Raw genomic sequence first — 18,573 nt, 5'->3', positions numbered from 1 at the left:
CAGGTGTTGGCGAGGATGCAGGGAAAAAGGAACCCTCTTACACTGCTGGTGGGAATGTAAACTAGTACAATCACTCTGAAAAAAAATTTGGAGGCTACTTAAAAAGCTAAACATAGACCTGCCATATGATCCAGCAATCCTACTCCTGGGGATATACCCAAAGGAATGCAATACAGGTTACTCCAGAGGGACCTGCACACCCATGTTTATTGCAACACTATTCACAATAGCCAAGTTATGGAAACAGCCAAGATGCCTCAGTACTGATGAATGGATTAAGAAAATGTGGTATCTATACACAATGGAATTTTATGCAGCCATGAAGAAGAACGAAATGTTATCATTTGCTGGTAAATGGATGGAATTGGAGAACATAATTCTGAGTGAGGTTAGCCTGGTCCAAAAGACCAAAAATCATATATTCTCCCTCATATGTGGACATTATATCAAGGGCAAACACAACAAGGGGATTGGACTTTGATCATATGATAAAGTGAGAGCACACAAGGGAGATATGAGGATAGGTAAGCCATCCAAAAAACCAGATAGCATTTGTTGCCCTCAACATAGAGAAACTATAGCAGATACTTTAAAGCAACTGAGGCCAATAGGAGAAGGGGACCAGGAACTAGAGAAAAGGTTAGTTCAAGAAGAATTAACTTAGAAGGCAACACACATGCACAGGAAATCAATGCGAGTCAACTCCCTGTATAGCTATCCTTATCTCAACTAGCAAACCCCTTGTTCCTTCCTATTATTGCTTATACTCTCTCTTCAACAAAATTAGAGATAAGGGCAAAATAGTTTCTGCCTGGTAGCGAGATGGTAGTGGGGGAGAGTGAGTAGTTGAGGGGGTAAGGCAGGGGGTGGGGAAAGGGGGGAGAAATGACCCAAACATTGTATGCACATGTGAATAAAATAAAAATCTAAAAAAAAATAAAACCCAAAAAAGGAAAACCAAAACAGAGTATACATAGAAAGAAGGAGTGACTATTAAAAACATGTATTTATCTCCATGAGAGCTGGTATAGGTTTCAATTTGTCATTAAGCCTAAAATGAAGGTTAGAAATTTATTAACCTTTTCATTTCTTCTGGCAACATTCAGTTTCTCCTAAGCTATTGCTTTAAACACTTGCGAATCATTTGATGGCTCCCTTATCTAATAGAAGAGGACAGTGATGAATGTCACAAAGATATTTTAATCATTTTCCTACCATAATATTTTCTAGGAAGTCTATTGAGCCATTCAAGTTGTAGGCAAGTAATTGGAATTTCTATTAAGAGCTATATAAGGAATAGCTCTTAATGGGAAAGTAAAAATGACCCAAACGATGTACGCACATGTGAATAAATGAATAATAAAAAATTTTAAAAACATAAAGGAAAAAAATCCACTAAAACGGACTTTAAAAAAGTCCTTCAATATTTGTGAGTTTTCACTTGTGAGCTCAACCACCCCAGTCTCTAACCATGCAGGACATTACTGGGGCATTGAGTACTCAAGACCACTAAGTAAGTTTTGAGGGTCCCTTTCCAGGCCATCAGTCTCCTTCCCAGTGTTCTGCCTCTATCCATTTTCCCTCCAAGCTTTCTTTGTTTCTGTCTAAAACCAGTTGTTTGCAGCTGTGGTTTTTGTTACAAAGTACTGAAGGGTCAGCAGAAGGGAGTTTATGGAAAGAGAGTCCACTCCGTGATTGGAGTGGAGGCAATCATTTTTAAGTTAAGACTTAGGAGAAGGTATAACCTTAGCTTAAATTTCTTCTACTGCAAGTAGTCTCCATCTAGAGATTTAAGATTTCTTTAGTATAGCGCTAGGGGTGTAGCACTGTGATAGCATGCACTAGGCCTTGTATTTAATAACCCAGGTCTAAAAAAGGAAAATGTAAGAAAGAAAATGAGAAAAAGTTTGCTTTGCTTCCAAAGTAGGCATTCTTTGAAAGGGGCATTTTTTTCTAATATGAATTTATATATTATGGAAGTATTTATGGATATGGTATGCAGACATAATTATATCTGCTACCTATGAGAAGTGAGTCCTTAAAGCATAGATTTTGGGGAGAAAAGGTAAGAATGTGACATTGGTAGTTCCCTAATTCAAATGGAACAATGTGATTTATATTTCACACCACGCTTAATTCTGGTATTTGGGAATCCTGTCAGTGAAGGAAACCTGTCCTTACAACTAAAATTTGTAAAGGCATTGGATATCACATGGTCATTACCACCAGAAAGCATTTGTTATGTTCAGTCTGCTATGTCCGACCCTGGAATATTAGTATGAGAATTTCTTTTGTATCTACAAAAGATTTAGGAAAGAATACTGTAATTGGGTATGCTTTCAATATATGATAAATATTATTATCATTGCCTAATTTGTAGCTACCCATAATCAGTCAAGTGTTTCCAAAACAGCTTCTACTTTCAGTAAGGACTTCGCAGTTACAATTAAACATCTGTCTACTGGTTTCTTGTTTTCAATGGAGAAAGCCATGAATCTAAGAAATTTAAGTTGAATACTGGGATAAGCCTATATTTACCCTTTTGGTGAAACAATTTTTCAGACATCTTTGTGTAGATACTCATAAGGGAATGTGTGGTCATAATCCAGAGAGCATAACACTTTAAATTTTAACATGCACTATGATACTGCCATTGTTGTTAATTATGTGTATAAGATTCTGGGGTGAAAAACCTAGTAGTATGAAACCTGAATTAAAATCTTAACCATTTAAAAGTAAAGAATGGAAAATTGCTTTAAAAGACAAATACAGGAATGTGAAAAAAACCTAAATTTTTATAAAAGGCAGAGTTTTGGTGAGAAGCACAAAGGAATGCATTCAGTATAACATATTGTTGAATTCTTTAACTCTTGGTTTGATAAAATTAAACATGACCCCTCTGTGATGTATATATTTAATAGAGCAATATTGACTGTTCTTTGACATGATTAAGTGGAACTAATACATATATACTCACTTGTCTAAGTAAGAAAGGTAGTTCTATGATTTTAATCATTTTTATCTAATGCAATCCTCAAGCTTGGTCTAGTCTGTAAAGTTTCACTTAATGGTCACATTTTCTAAGTGATAAATCATTCCCGTGACAATGTCTCTTTTGCTTTAAACATAATGAATGTTTACTTGATTTGTTTCAGGAGGTGAAGAAGGCTTTGGACATGATAGCTAGTGGACTGAAAGAAGGTATGATGCCAATATTTATGATTCATTTCTGAGACAGTCCCTGAATTACAAATGGCTTACTCCTTCCTTCATGTCTGCCATGCCTTTGAATCTGTCCCCATGCACACTGACATGATTCTTTTTTTTTAATTGTTTTATTATTCATATGTGCATACAAGGCTTGGTTCATTTCTCCCCCCTGCCTCCACCCCCTCCCTTACCACCCACTCCGCCCCCTCCCTCTCCCCCCCCACCCCCTCAATACCCAGTAGAAACTATTTTGCCCTTATTTCTAATGTTGTTGAAGAGAAAGTATAGGCAATAATAGGAAGGAACAAGTGTTCCTGGTTGAGATAAGGATAGCTATACAGGGAGTTGACTCGCATTGATTTCCTATACATGTGTGTTGCCTTCTAGGTTAATTCTTTTTGATCTAATCTTTTCTCTAGTTCCTGGTCCCCTTCTCCTGTTGGCCTCAGTTGCTTTTAAGGTATCTGCTTTAGTTTCTCTGTGCTAAGGGCAGCAAATGCTAGCTAATTTTTTAGGTGTCTTACCTATCCTCACCCCTCCCTTGGGTGCTCTCGCTTTTATCATGTGCTCATAGTCCAATCCCCTTGTTGTGTTTGCCCTTGATCTAATGTCCACATATGAGAGAGAATATACGATTTTTGGTCTTCTGGGCCAGGCTAACCTCACTCAGAATGATGTTCTCCAATTCCATCCATTTACCAACGAATGATAATATTTCGTTCTTCTTCATGGCTGCATAAAATTCCATTGTGTATAGATACCACATTTTCTTAATCCATTCGTCAGTGGTGGGGCATCTTGGCTGTTTCCATAACTTGGCTATTGTGAATAGTGCCACAATAAACATGGGTGTGCAGGTGCCTCTGGAGTAACCAGTGTCACATTCTTTTGGGTATATCCCCAAGAGTGGTATTGCTGGATCAAATGGTAGATCAATGTTTAGCTTTTTAAGTAGCCTCTAAATGTTTTTCCAGAGTGGTTGTACTAGTTTACATTCCCACCAACAGCGTATGAGGGTTCCTTTTTCCCCGCATCCTTGCCAACACCTGTTGTTGGTGGTTTTGCTAATGATGGCTATTTCTAACAGGGGTGAGGTGGGATCTTAGTGTGGTTTTAATTTGCATTTCCTTTATTGCTAGAGATGGTGAGCATTTTTTCATGTGTTTTCTGGCCATCTGAATTTTGAGAAATTCTGTTTAGTTCACTTGCCCATTTCTTTATTGGTTCATTAGTTTTGGGAGAATTTAGTTTTTTAAGTTCCCTATATATTCTGGTTATTAGTCCTTTGTCTGATGTGTAGCTGGGAAATATTTTCTCCCACTCTGTGGGTGTTCTCTTCAGTTTAGAGACCATTTCTTTTGATGAACAGAAGCTTTTTAGCTTTATGAGGTCCCATTTATCTATGCTATCTCTTAGTTGCTGTGCTGCTGGGGTTTCGTTGGGAGAGTTCTTGCCTATACCTACTAATTCCAGAGTATTTCCTACTCTTTCCTGTATCAACTTTAGAGTTTGTGGTCTGATATTAAGATCCTTGATCCATTTTGAGTTAATATTGGTATAGGGTGATATACATGGATCTAGTTTCAGTTTTTTGCAGACTGCTAACCAGTTTTCCCAGCACTTTTTGTTGAAGAGGCTGCTATTTCTCCATTGTATATTTTTAGCTCCTTTGTCAAAGACAAGTTGGTTATAGTTGTGTGGCTTCATATCTGGGTCCTCTGTTCTGTTCCACTGGTCTTCATGTCTGTTTTTGTGCCAGTACCATGCTGTTTTTATTGTTATTACTTTGTAATATAGTTTGAAGTCAGGTATCGTAATACCTCCAGCATTGTTCTTTTGAGTGTGTATTGCCTTGGCTATTCGTGGCCTCTTGTGTTTCCATATAAAATTCACAGTAGATTTTTTGATCTCTTTAATGAATGTCATTGGAATTTTGATGGGAATTGCACTAAACGTGTAGATTACTTTTGGGAGTATAGACATTTTTACTATGTTGATCCTACCAATCCATGAGCATGGGAGATCTCTCCACTTTCTATAGTCTTCTTCAATCTCTTTCTTCAGAAGTTTATAGTTTTCCTTGTAGAAGTCTTTCACATCTTTTGTTAGGTTTACACCTAGGTATTTGATTTTTTTTGAGGCTATTGTAAATGGAATTGTTTTCATACATTCTTTTTCAGTTCTCCTTGTTAGTGTATAGAAATGCTAATGATTTTTCTATGTTGATTTTATATCCTGCTATTTTGCTGTAGCTATTCATGATGTCTAGGAATGGTGGCTAGATGATGTCCAAGATGGCGGCTAGAGGGAGGAAGCAGAAAGCGAGCCTCCTATAGTGAAATCTTGGAGAGACGTTGGAGACACACTTTGCAGGCAAAATCACCGAGAAGAGGCAAAACTTTGACCCCTCCACACCTCCAGCCGGCACAGAGAATCTCCACTTCATGTTAAACGGAGAAACAAGGAGGGCCCCCGGGCCGCCAGTTGCCTGTGCCCCAGATGCCTTGGGAAGACGCGGACAAGGTGAGCTTCTTGGACCACGGAACTCCCACAGACAAGCCTGGGCCAGAGCAGCATAGCCCCCTGGACAGATCGACCTCCACCCTGGGAAAAAAGAGAACCTGAGTAATAAGCAAGAAGAACAATAAAGACACGCAGGAAAGAGGGTGGGGCGCATGGAGTGCCAAAGATTTGGGGAAGGGAATCCTTCCCGGGACTGTAAATAAACAAGCCGGGTGGGCCAGAGATGCTCTGGTGGGAGCGGGGTTGTGTCCAGCAACCAGGAGTGGGAAAGCTTATGAGAGTGGCGGAGGGAGGAAAACTCTACGGGAGAGGGGGGAAGACCCACTTCACACGTGAACTGTAAATAAACACGCAGGCCTGAGAAAGCGAGTACAGTGTCACCTTCCCCAGTGTGCTTGGAAAGTGGAAAGCTTGTAGCAGAGGCTCATGCACAGGAGAACTGTGAATAAACAAAGCCTGCAGGGCCATGTGACTGCTAAGCTTACCCCTGAGATTTGCATAAATAACGCCTCCAGCAACAGCAGGCTGACAGCAGCGGGCAGGCAAGCCACAGCCGCAGATACCATTCTCAGAACTGTCTCCAGACTCTTTTTTTTTCTCTTTTTCTCCCTACCTTTGATGAGAGAACAACCGAATTACACCTGCATGCTGAAAAACTTACTGAAACTGTATTGCATTTGAACTTGGGACACTTGGTGGGGTTTTTTTGTTGTGTGTTTGTGTAGTTTTGTTCTACTTTATGAGTCCCCTTTGATGAGACAACTACAGAACAACATCTGAGGCACCATCTCGAGGATTGGAGACTGAGACGGACACCCAAATTATTAAGACTGAAACTTCATTGCATTTGAACTTGGAGGTTTTTTTTTTTTAAAGTTTCTATTTTTCATTTTATTTTATTATATATATATATTTCTTTCATTTACTTATTTTTAATTTTTATTCTTATCTTTTTTTTTTCAATCCTCTCTCTGTCTCTCTAATGCCTGTTGAGCTTACTGTCGATTAGTACACTAACACTCCCTGTTTATACCTTTGAAACTTTCTTGTCTGATTCCTTGTTCTGTTTTCTCCTTCTTGTCTGCTTATTTGTTTTTCCCATTTCTTTCACTTCTTGCTTTCCATCTCTGCTCACCCTTCCATTGTAAATATCACCATTGTTATTATTACAAGCTAGAAAATACTTAATTGCACATAGTACAGGGACAGTAACAACACCAAAGACAATGACAGGAAAACAGAAAAAACAGGGAAACCAGTTTTACCACAGCAAAAAATTAGTACAGGAACCAGAGGGGAATGAAGAAAACAGATACTCAGATCCAGACTCCAACAAAATGAAGATAAACTATGCCAAAGGACCCAATGAAGCCCACAAGAATAATTTAAAAGAAGACATAACTACAGGTACTCAATGAGAATTTTATAGAGATGATACTGGATAGGGTCAACCAAAATGTACAGGAGACACTCAAGAAATTCCAAGACAACAAAAATAGAGAATTTGAAAAAGCAAAAGAAGAAACAAAATAGAACTGCAAAACAAAACGGAAGGCCAGTCCAGCAGAATAGAACAAACAGAGACAGAATCTTAGAACTTGAAGATGAAATGGTAATTAAAGGAAAAACTGAAGAACTACTAATTAAACAACTCAAGACCTGTGAAAAGAAAATGCAAGAACTCACCGACTCCATCAAAAGACCAAACTTCAGAATCATGGGCATCGAAGAAGGAGACAAGTTGCAAGCGAAGGGAATGTGTAATATATTCAACAAAATAATAATGGAAAATTTCCCAAATCTAGAGAAAGATATTCCCATACATATGCAAGAGGCCTCCAGGACACCTAACAGACCAGATCAAAATAGAACTACCCCACAACATATCATCATTAAAACAACAAGTTCAGAAACTAGGGAAAGAATATTGAAGGCTGTAAGAGAGAAAAAACAAGTAACATACAAAGGTAAACTCATCAAAATCACAGCAGACTTCTTAACAGAAACATTAAAAGCAAGAAGAGCGTGGGGTGAGATCTTCCGGGCACTGAATGAAAATCACTTTAACCCCAGGATACTCTACCCAGCAAAACTATCATTCAAAATAGATGGAGCAATAAAAATCTTCCATGATAAGTAGAAACTAAAACAATATGTGACCACAAAGCCACCACTACAAAGATTCTTCAAGGGATTCTGCACACAGAAAGTGAAACCCAACTTAACTATGAAAAGACAAGCAGCAACAAATCACAGGAAAAGAAAAAGCAAGACAATAGAGAGTAACTTCAACTTAGGTACACACAATCAAACCTTCAAACAACTAAGACAACTAAATGACAGGAATCACCACACACCTATCAGTACTAACGCTTAATGTTAACAGACTTAATTCACCCATCAAAAGGCACCGCTTGATGAAATGGATTAAAAGGGAGGAGCCAACAATTTGTTGCTTACAGGAGACCCATCTCACTGACAGAAATAAGCATAGGCTTAGGATGAAAGGCTGGAAGAAGATTTACCAAGCCAATGACCCCTGAAAACAGGCAGGAGTAGCAATACTTATCTCTGACAAAGTAGACTTCAAACCTATCTTGATCAAATGAGATAAAGAAGGACATTCCATACTAATAAAAGGGGAAATAGACCAAAAGGAAATAATAATCATCAACCTGTATGCACCCAATGTCAACGCACCCAATTTCATCAAACATACCCTGAAAGACCTAAAACCATATATTAATGCCAACACAGTGGTTGTGGGAGACTTTCACACCCTATTATCATCAATAGATAGGTCATCCAAACGAAAAATCAATGAAGAAATCCTAGATCTAAAATATACAATAGATCAAATGGACCTAGTTGATGTCTACAGAACATTTCATCCAACTTCTACACAATATACATTCTTCTCAGCAGCCCATGGAACCTTCTCCAAAATAGATCATATCCTAGGGCACAAAGCACGTCCCAGCTAATATAAGAAAATAGAAATTATACCGTGCATACTATCTGATCACAATGCAGTAAAAGTAGAACTCAACAACAAAAGTAAAGACAAAAAACATGCAAACAGCTGGAAACTAACTCATTACTTAATGAAGAATGGATCATGGATGAAATAAAAGAGGAAATTAAACAGTTCCTGGAAGTCAATGAAAATGAAAACACAACCTACCAGAACCTATGGGACACAGCTAAGGCAGTCCAAGAAGAAAGTTTATAGCCATGAGTGCATACAAATCAATGACCTCATGATACATCTCAAACTCCTAGAAAAACAAGAACAAGCAAATCCCAAAACAAATAGAAGGAGAGAAATAATAAAAATAAGGGCTGAAATCAACGAAATAGAAACCAAAAAAACCATACAGAGAATTAATGAAACAAAAAGTTGGTTCTTTGAAAAAATAAACAAGATCGATAGACCCCTGGCAAACCTGACTAAAATGAGGAGAGAAAAAACCCAAATTAGTAGAATCAGGAATGCAAAAAGGGAGATAACAACTGACATGATTCTTGATAAACAAAGGCATCATCAACTTCTTAGGTTCATGACCAAAAGACCCAGAGTCATCTGGTAATACTTAGGTCAATCATTACAGCTCATATGCTGTCATTTGACGAGTGCCTTTAAATCTGGTCATTTTGTCATTGGTTTATCTTTTACACTCAGGAAGAGTTCCAATTTCCAAAATATGGAAGGAAAATACCAAATTGATTTGATTCTTGTCAAGCTGTTCAGTCTGATACCTTTCCACTTACCTTACTTTGCTCTTTTGCCCTAGCTTCTAGCTAACCTGGTCTCCTTAATTCCTTGCCTCTAGCTATTTGCATGTACTGCTTCCCTTTTTCTGTTATCACCTTACTTTCTTGTATTTGTGGTATCAGTCTACTTACCACCTCACCAAAAAGCCTTCAATATTAACACAAAGCTGGGATATAAGTCCCCTCCCTGTGTTGCAGTAATATCCTGTGTTATACTTGTGATAGAATCTATGACTCTGCATGAGACTTCCTGTTTGGCTGATTTTGTATGCTTATGGAATGGACTGTCGCATCTTTATCTTGTGCTTCCAGTGCTTGTCATAGCAGCTTAGCTATGGTCAATGAATACATGAGTCATGAGTGGGAAAACCTCATGATAAATAATTCCTTATGCAACTCCAGAATACCTGGACATGTTCTGGTCTTACCACCTTATCTCACAATTGATGTCACAGCCTAGATGTATGCCTATAGCACACTTGGGCTCCTAGGGTACAAACCCATGCAGCATATCACTGTACCAAACACTGTGGGCCTACCTTATATGCAGTGAGCCATACAAAATTTTGTGCTCCATAGGACATTAAATCAATATAAATAACAGGATTGTATGTCAAATAAGACTTGCTTTTCTTTCTTATTCTCCCAATCCTCTTCCCATGGCTCTACTCTTGGCTCTGGCTCATTCAGCTACCGGCAAGAAAAGATAAAGCCCATAGTTAAGCCCATGAGTAGAGCCTGCAGGACTGGAAGCTCTCTCAGAACACCTTACAAGGTTCTTGAGGCCTCTCAGTTACCCCCTTAAATCTGAGTGCTAGAATCAACCAAGCAGGTTAGTTACGAGAGCTCTTTGTCTCAGTTTTCCCATATCTATAAGGGGGTTAATAGCTCCTGCCTCCTACCTTCCCCCACAGGAACACAGTGAGATAATGCTATAACATTCATTGCAGCCTCAGATGAAAGCTATCATATAAACACCAAGTGTAATTAAAGGCTCTTGACCTGAAGGAGGCCATGGAAACTTCATTGCTTATGGTGTTCACAGCAAGATGAATGAAAAGAGTGTGGTTGTACCCAAAGACTTCTTGACACTGAACCTAGGAGCAGCTCATGATAATTAGGATCTGTACATGAAACAAAGATCTAAAAGAAATTTGGTGCTCCCAGAGGAAAATTTAAAGTCCTTTAAAAAGTTTAAAACAAATTTATAAAACAACTTACCCTGGCTAAAAAGTCAAAAGATTTAAGAACTTTTATACTAAAAAGCCGTGGTTTCTTACCTAACTTATCCTAACTTCTGTCCTTTTCTCATGGGCAGCTACTTTTAATCTTTTTTAGTCTTTCTTTGATGCTAATTTCCATATCTCTAAATAAAACATTTATACTTTTGTTTTTTGGCAAAAGTATAAATATCTCTTTTTAAAAACATTTCTTTGGACATCAGCTCTTGAATTTCTGCTATTGATCTGTTAAGATTTTGTGGCCCTATGCCCCCATTTCCTCAACCATTTATTGGGGTTAAAGTGCTCTTTCATTTATTTTATCAGTTTCCTTTGAAACTTTAAGTTATAAACTTACCCCTGTGTTTCTTGTTCAACAAGAAGTTTTTGGCCATCCACCTTGTGAGATGGGACCATGTCATCTCTATTCTTCCTTTCAGCTCTACTTCCTGCCTTCTGCCTCCCATTTTCCATCACTTGAACTTCTACATTGTCAAGAGTGATAATATTTACATTCTGTTCTGAAGCCATAACTATTCTCTGTGCTTTGTCTATGAGTTGGCCTAGGAGCTGGAGACCATTTTTGACCTTTCTCAGTACCAAGGACTGAACTCAGGGCCTCATGCTTGCTTATGCAGACAGCTGTACCACTTGAGCCACACCTCAGGCCCTCTGGAGATCATTTTAACTCTCTATGGCAGAGCCTAATTTTGTACTATAATTATTTCTTCTCTCTAGTAAGGATTTGAGTTTTCCTATGCTCAATTCCTTTTTATTCTGGTATTATTGTTTTTCTTACAACCTTAATTTGTTTTTGAAAATTTGGTCCAAATGAGCATTCTATGAAATGCCCTCCTCTGACTGATGGCTCTCTGGATGCTGAACCGTCATCATCTTAGAACTTTCATATTTTCAGTATTTTGGGCCCCATATTTTCTTGTTTTTTTGTTTACTCCTTTGATTTGCTAGATGTATATTCAATAGCTTATAAACATGCATATTAAAAATAAATTCTAAGTTTTGAATGTTTGGAAATACTGCTATTTGTGCTCAACTTATATGATAGTTTAGGTGCAGAAAATCGTTTTCTTCTGGACTGCTGAGGACATTCTACTGTCTTTTAGCTTACAGTACTGTTTTTAAGAACTCTGTGAAGGCATGATGCTTGTTCTTTTGTAGGTGACCTGAGTTTTTCACTTTAAACTTACACATTCCTTATTATTTTGAAATTTCACAGTTATGTGTCTAGGTTCCACTTTGTTTCTTGTTTTTTTTTTTTTTGTGGTACTGGGGTTTGAACTCAGGGCCTATACCTTGAGACACTCCACCAGCCCTTTTTTGTGATGGGTTTTTTGAGATAGGGTCTCATGAACTATATCCTTGGGCTGGCTTTGAACCACAATCTTCCTGATCTCTCCCTTCTGAGTAGCTAGGATTGCAGTTATGGGCCACCAGTACCCAGCCCAGTTTGTTTCTTTGTGCTACAGATTTGGTGAACCCTTTCAATTCAGAAATTTCTGTTCTCTTGTAAAAACTTTCATTTACTTTCTTTGAATACACTCATCCTTTTGTGATTCTGAACTCTCCTTTTAACTCTTATTGGTTGTTATGGATAGGGTTGGGCCCTACTCAAATTCATTTATTGGAGCCCTAACTTCTGATTATGACAGTATTTGGGGATAGGAGTGTTAGAGAAGGGACTGCTAAAATTTTGGCTATAAAGGTGGGACCTAATCTAATCTCACTGGTGTTCCCATAGAAGAAGAAATTTATATACAAATAGACAATGTATAGAAAGATGCACATATACAAAAATGAGGACACAGTAAGAAGGTGACCATCTGTAAGCCAAGAAGAGAGGTCTCAGAAGGCAAACTTTGATCTTGAACTTCTAGAACATGAGAACATAAATTTCTATTATTTAAGCTACTCACTCTGTATTTGTTATGGAAGCCCTAGGAAATTAATATACTGGTCAAGTTCAGATGACAAATACACAAATAGGGAAACTCAAATCAGCTTCTCTAATGAGAACTTACTGACCCACATAACTAATAAGTGAGGGCTAGAAGGGCTAGCTTTAGCCACTGTTAAATTTAGAGGCCTAAGCAACATAGGCAGGATGTGATTTCTTTGCATCTTTCACTTCAGTTCTCTACTGTTTCATCATTATTCAGACTCTACGGTAGGGGCCATATGTTCCAAGACTTAAGTCCAGTGGAAAAGAATCCCTATTTCTTTTTCTGCAGCTTCAGAAAAAAAGTCTTGTTTTTCCTTGGCCCCATTTGATCCATATGCTTGGAACCAATTACTGAGCCAGGAAAGTGTTCTCTGATGATGTAGTCCTATATATATCTATCTCTATCTCTGTATTTATCCCTGTATCTATCTATCTGTCTATCTATCTATCTATCTATCTATCTATCAATCATCTATCTATCTATCTATCTATCTATCTATCTATCTATCTATCTATCATCTATCTACTTCCTGTATATATCCTGCATGATATGTGCTGGGGGAGTGTGGAGTCAACACCATATAGAATGCATGGAGTGAGAATGGGGTAGGGATGATCATCTCATATGAGACTAAGTACTGGGGAGCTAAAAAACAGAAAGGTTTATACATGCTAGGTTAAAATTTGAATTTGATTTTAAGTGTATATGGTAACAAGTGCATTGTGGCATTAAATTAATGTAAATGTAGTGGTGGAGAATGGTGCTGGGCAGTATGTATTTAATAAAATTATTTAGTGGACACATACTGTGTATCTTAAAGGAAAGTGAGAAGTAGGACACAGAAGAAGTTTTCTTTTAGTCTTCAGTGTGTGTGTGGTCAGTGATAGCTGCAGAGTATCCCTGTGTGAACAACTTGATCATTATATGCCATTTGCCCATGACCTCTGCCTTTGTGGTGGGATGGGAAGGTAAGGCCAACTTGTTATTATTATTTTTGGTGCTAGAGGTTGAACCCAGGGGCTCAAGCATGCTCAACTAGTTATTCAATACTCCAAGGTTTCATGAGAGCAATCTGTAAAGGGAAATATATTCCATAGAGTTTATCATTATGATTTGTTATGTCCTTAAATTTTCACTTCATTTTAGCACCCTCCATAGTCAGTGCACCTGCCCATGTGCTTTCCTTGGTTAATGGCCTTCAAGCTGATGTGAGGGCAGAGAAAGTGTCCCACTTTCCTCTATCCTCAGGAACTCCATTTCTGGGCTTGATTCCAGTTTTGTTGTTTTTTTTTTTTTACTGACTCATTGGGTGCCTTTGGTCTGCAATCCTACAGCTCATTGCCTCAGTTTCCCCATTTGAAAATAAGCCCCAGCCAGACCTGTTTTTTTCTCTAAGAGGTTGTGATATGTAATTAGAATTTTACTTTTCTTCTCTTCCTAATGTTGTCCTCACTGTTGACTGATCTCAGTTACAAGGGAGATGGTAATTGCCATCATCTCCTAACAACAACAGAAATCGTAGCTTACTTCTATTGCGTGCATTCTACACATCGAGAACTGTCAAGTGATCATCTTTAACACTCGCAATTACCCTTTGTGGTAAGTGGTCACATTACATTATCTCCATTTAACATATAAGGAAACTGAGGCATAGAGGATGACCTGAATCTTTCTCACTCTGGAACTATTATTCTTAACTATTGTACACTGCTACCTTCCTGAACCACATGAAGTCAAAGGGCTTATGAGCTAACACTTTGCTTCTAGCCCAGGACACCCCAGCTTTAATAGCCAGAAAATTAGAACTACTTGCGGCATTTGGAAAGATGCTTCATGGTTTTGGGGACCTACACTTGGTTCATAAGTGAGGAAATTGAGGTAAAGTGTCTGAGGTGACTTGTTTAAGCTTATACATAGTAGAATATCTCTGGTAACAATGATTTAAAATGCCTTTCCTAGTCAATAGAGCTCATACATTAATTGCTAATTAACTAGGTGCTCTGCTTCTGTAAGATGTGACCAATAGAAATGTTGCATATACTTCTTTTTGATATGATATTTCCATTTCAAGAACTGAGTCCTGCTCTTCACGGAACTATCTGCTATTCAACCCTTAAGCAAAAATGTGTTAGTGTGCATATGGGCCAATCATTGCTCTTCCATAGATATGGTGTCAGTTGATACCAACAGTGTCATATGGTACAGGAATTTTATCATTGGTTCCCCTGCTTTCTCTTTAAAGAACATCATATTATTTTCCTGTACCTTGGGGCTAATTTAATATGCTTTTGGAAATAGTTGAGCAATTATTTTTGCCATGAGGGACACAAGTTTGAACCATGCATATATAGGTTTTGATCTTCCTTTTCCAATAATTGGATGAATGTTTTGTTGTTGTTTTGAGACAAGGTTATCACTATGTTGCCCAGGCTATCCTTGAACTCATGATCCGCCTGCCTCCCCTTCCCAAATGCTGGGATCATAGGTATGCACTACCACACCTGTCTTAGATTAATCAGTTTCTTTAAAAAGAAGGTCAGTGGGCCAAGATCATCATATGCCTTTATGTGTGAGAAGTTTCATAAGTAGACAGTTCATCTGGTACTGGAGTTGAGTGGCTTGCTTAGCAATGAAGTCAACTTCTTAGATAGTAATGGTGGTATCATATACCCAACTTTTTCTTTCAGCTGCTATGGAAAATCATCATATTCAGAGATTCACTTATCCCACTACAGACCCATAGTCTATATTTATAGTTATCATCATTTATAATTACTTTGAAATGTAATTTTTTATTGTTTTTATCATGACATTTCAGTGAATCATATTTGAGGTCTAAGTCTAACTTTAAAATTGGGGAGATGATATACCATAATTAAAGTAAAATGTTAATTTAACAAATGTGAAGAAATTGAATCTTCATTAGAACAGACTAACCTAGTTCTTATATCCTTGCAGTACATGAACAGCATTGAAAAATATATTACAGCAAATGTTATGAGATTTCTATAATAATAATAATCAATCCTTAATTTCTCAAACTATGAAATACTCCAATGAATAAAGAAACAAACAAACAAATAAAATCCATTGCTTTCCCCCTGATATGACCAAACCATCTGCAGCTATTTTGATAGGCTGTTGGCTAACACCTTTAGCTGGTGGGACCCACTTGGAGAAACAGTGTTTGAAGGGTTTATTCTGGGATGGTCTGATTGTCTCTGGGAATTCAACCACAGGTTCTTATGCCCCAAATATCCTGTGGTCTTTCACAATATCATTTGAGTTTGTGTCAGAGAGAGTTCTTCTTCTTGGACTTAGCTGTGTATCTGATACAGAAGTTCAAGTGGGGGTTTTAAATAAAAACAGAAATACCCCTGAAATAATATACAGCACCAAATCCTGAGTACTATACTATACTTTCATTACAAAATCAATAACAACAAAACCCAAAAAATCAAACCAGAAAATGAAACCAAATCAAAACAAAAAACTGAAATCTATTTCCCTTAAAAATATCCAGGATAGTGATAAAGCAGTAAAAGTACTAAATTGTTAAATCAAAATCACTTACTATTCATTTTTAAAATATTCTGTGTGGCAAAATGAGTCACATTTATAAAGTATGTCTGTTGCATATCATATTTTGATGCCTAGTTCAAAGGAAAACACTTGCATGATCATTTGAGTTGCAAGTTGAATTAAATTCTTTGCATCAACCTCTTCTTACTTGAAAGAAATACTGGCAGGGTTTGAACTCAGGGCTTCATGCTTACAAAGCAGGTGCTCTACCACTTGAGCCATACCTCCAGCTCATTTTGCTCTGGTTATTTTGGAGATGGGGTTTTGTGAATTGTTTTGCCCAGATTGGTCTCAAACAGCCATCCTCCAGATCTCAGCCATCCAAGTAGCCAGGATTACAGGTGTGAGCCACCTGTACTCAGCTAAAATAATTATAAATAAAGGGGGAAAAATGAAAAAAAAATAAAAAAGAATAGAATTATCTGAAAAAGGTATTAAAATACTGACTGCCAGATTTTCTCCACTTTTTAATTTACTTATTTTGGGTGGTGGGGGGATTACCCTGAGACCCCTGAAAGTGATGAGAAGGACCTGGCAGGGGCCTGGACTGGGACTGAGGTGAAATAGGGGGCACCAGAAAAGGAAGGCCCATGGAGAGGTGTGGAGCATTGCATGTCCATGATCATCCAAGAGACTTTGAGGACACAGGACTCTGGAGAATAGAGACCCTTTTTTCTGTCTAGCTCTGAAATTTTGCTTGTCTTAGTGATGGGTGACAGCCCCTCTATCCCCTCTCCTCACCAGCTGCCACCTTGGAGCAACCAGGCCCCCTCAGAGCCCCAGAGCAGGCTTTGAATCTCCTCCCCCATTCCAAGAGCCTCCACTGCTTGTTACCCTTGCAGGGTTATAGGTCAGAGATGGGAGCCAGCCTTCCATCTGTACTTTTTGTAGAGTATGTCTGCTGGGGTTGGATCTGCTTGGATGAGCTGACATCTTTGGCCTCCACACTCTTCATTTATTGATTTATTTTTTTTAATGAAAAGTACATGCCATAATGGACTATTATTATAACTTTCCACATCAAGAACTAGTTCTCCAACTCTTTGGACACCAATTGGGTGCCCTATAATCAATTCAATTCAATTCAGATAGTCACTGCTACCTAGAGTGTGTGTCAGACTCCACAGGTGTATGGGTTCATCCCCACCAGACAGTCCTCACTTCAGATTCCAGTCACAAGTACTGGGTGCCCAGGTTACCAAAGTTTGACTTGGCTACAAAATTTGAGGGATTCCACACCCTCTCCTCATATTTGATAATTTTTTTGGAATGGCACGGAAAACTAAGTATAGTTTACTGTTACTAATTTATTGTAAGTGACAGAACGCATAATTAGCCACATAGAAGAGAATAGAATTGGAAGTTGCAGGGGGTAGAACTTCCGCCGTCTCTGGGCACGCTCCCCTCCCAGCATCTCAATGTGTTCATACACCTGGAAGCTCTAGGAACGTCTTTGAGGGTTTTTTTTAAATGGAGGTTTATTTATATAGGCATAATTAATTAAATCTTTGTCTTTGGTGATTAACTCAATCTCCATTCCCTATCCCCTTTGCAAAGACTGGTATGTGAGACTGAAATTTCCAACCCTTTAATCATATCTTGGTCTTTCTGATGACCAGCCCCCATTCTGAAGCCATCTAGGAGTCCTGGCCACTGTCATGTCATTAGCATACAAAAGACACCGATTACTCCAAGATTCCAAGGGTTTTAGGACCTGTGTGCCAGGAACTGGGGACAAAGAGCAACTATATATTCTATTGTAGTACATATATTCTATTGTAGTACAATTTGTTGTAGTACATACAACAAATTGAATGTAAAAGTTTATATGATAATCTGTTAGCTAACTATTAAACCATACATTAAAGAGACTTAGAGAAATACAAAATACTAAACTTCTCATTCATTTTTGTTTGAGAATTATAGTTATTTTGTGCAAATACATGCTATTTATATTAGCATGTATAGGTTTATCATTGTTATTGTAAATGAGTTAATAAATATTTTTAAAAGTTTCACTTTTAATTTTTAATAGGGCAATATTGATAGGTAAGGCTACATGAACAAAAGCTCTTTGGGACCATTAATACTTTTTTAAGAGTATAAAGTTTCCTGAGACCAAAATGTTGGAGAACTGCTGCTGTCAGGGATAGTTCTTACATCCTCAGGGGTGGGCTTCTCCTGTTCCAAGTGGATGCCATGTTAACAAGACAATATTGAGGTCTCCACTGGTGTCATCAGAACCCTCAGCATCCTACATACTCCAAACTACTTAACTCCCTGTCTGTCTGTTCCCTTCTCAG

At 38.0% G+C, this 18,573-nt stretch overlaps 1 protein-coding gene across 1 annotated transcript in view; it reads left to right on the top strand.

Moving 5' to 3' along the window:
* The window catches only part of Ankrd26 (ankyrin repeat domain containing 26), a 68,816-nt gene extending 54,675 nt beyond the window's left edge, over nucleotides 1-14,141 (top strand). Inside the window, exons 15-17 of the mRNA XM_074056440.1 lie at nucleotides 3,156-3,201; nucleotides 3,630-3,670; nucleotides 5,463-14,141. Coding sequence (XP_073912541.1) covers nucleotides 3,156-3,201; nucleotides 3,630-3,670; nucleotides 5,463-5,492 — 117 coding nt within the window. The 3' untranslated portion in view covers nucleotides 5,493-14,141. The remainder of the gene's footprint in view (nucleotides 1-3,155; nucleotides 3,202-3,629; nucleotides 3,671-5,462) is intronic.
* Nucleotides 14,142-18,573: the final 4,432 nt, after the last annotated feature.

Source organism: Castor canadensis, chromosome 15 (genome assembly GCF_047511655.1).
Source record: "Castor canadensis chromosome 15, mCasCan1.hap1v2, whole genome shotgun sequence".
In the NCBI taxonomy this organism is placed as follows: domain Eukaryota; kingdom Metazoa; phylum Chordata; class Mammalia; order Rodentia; family Castoridae; genus Castor; species Castor canadensis.
Note: the sequence above shows the minus strand (reverse complement) of the source record. Positions and strands in the feature narration are given on the sequence as shown.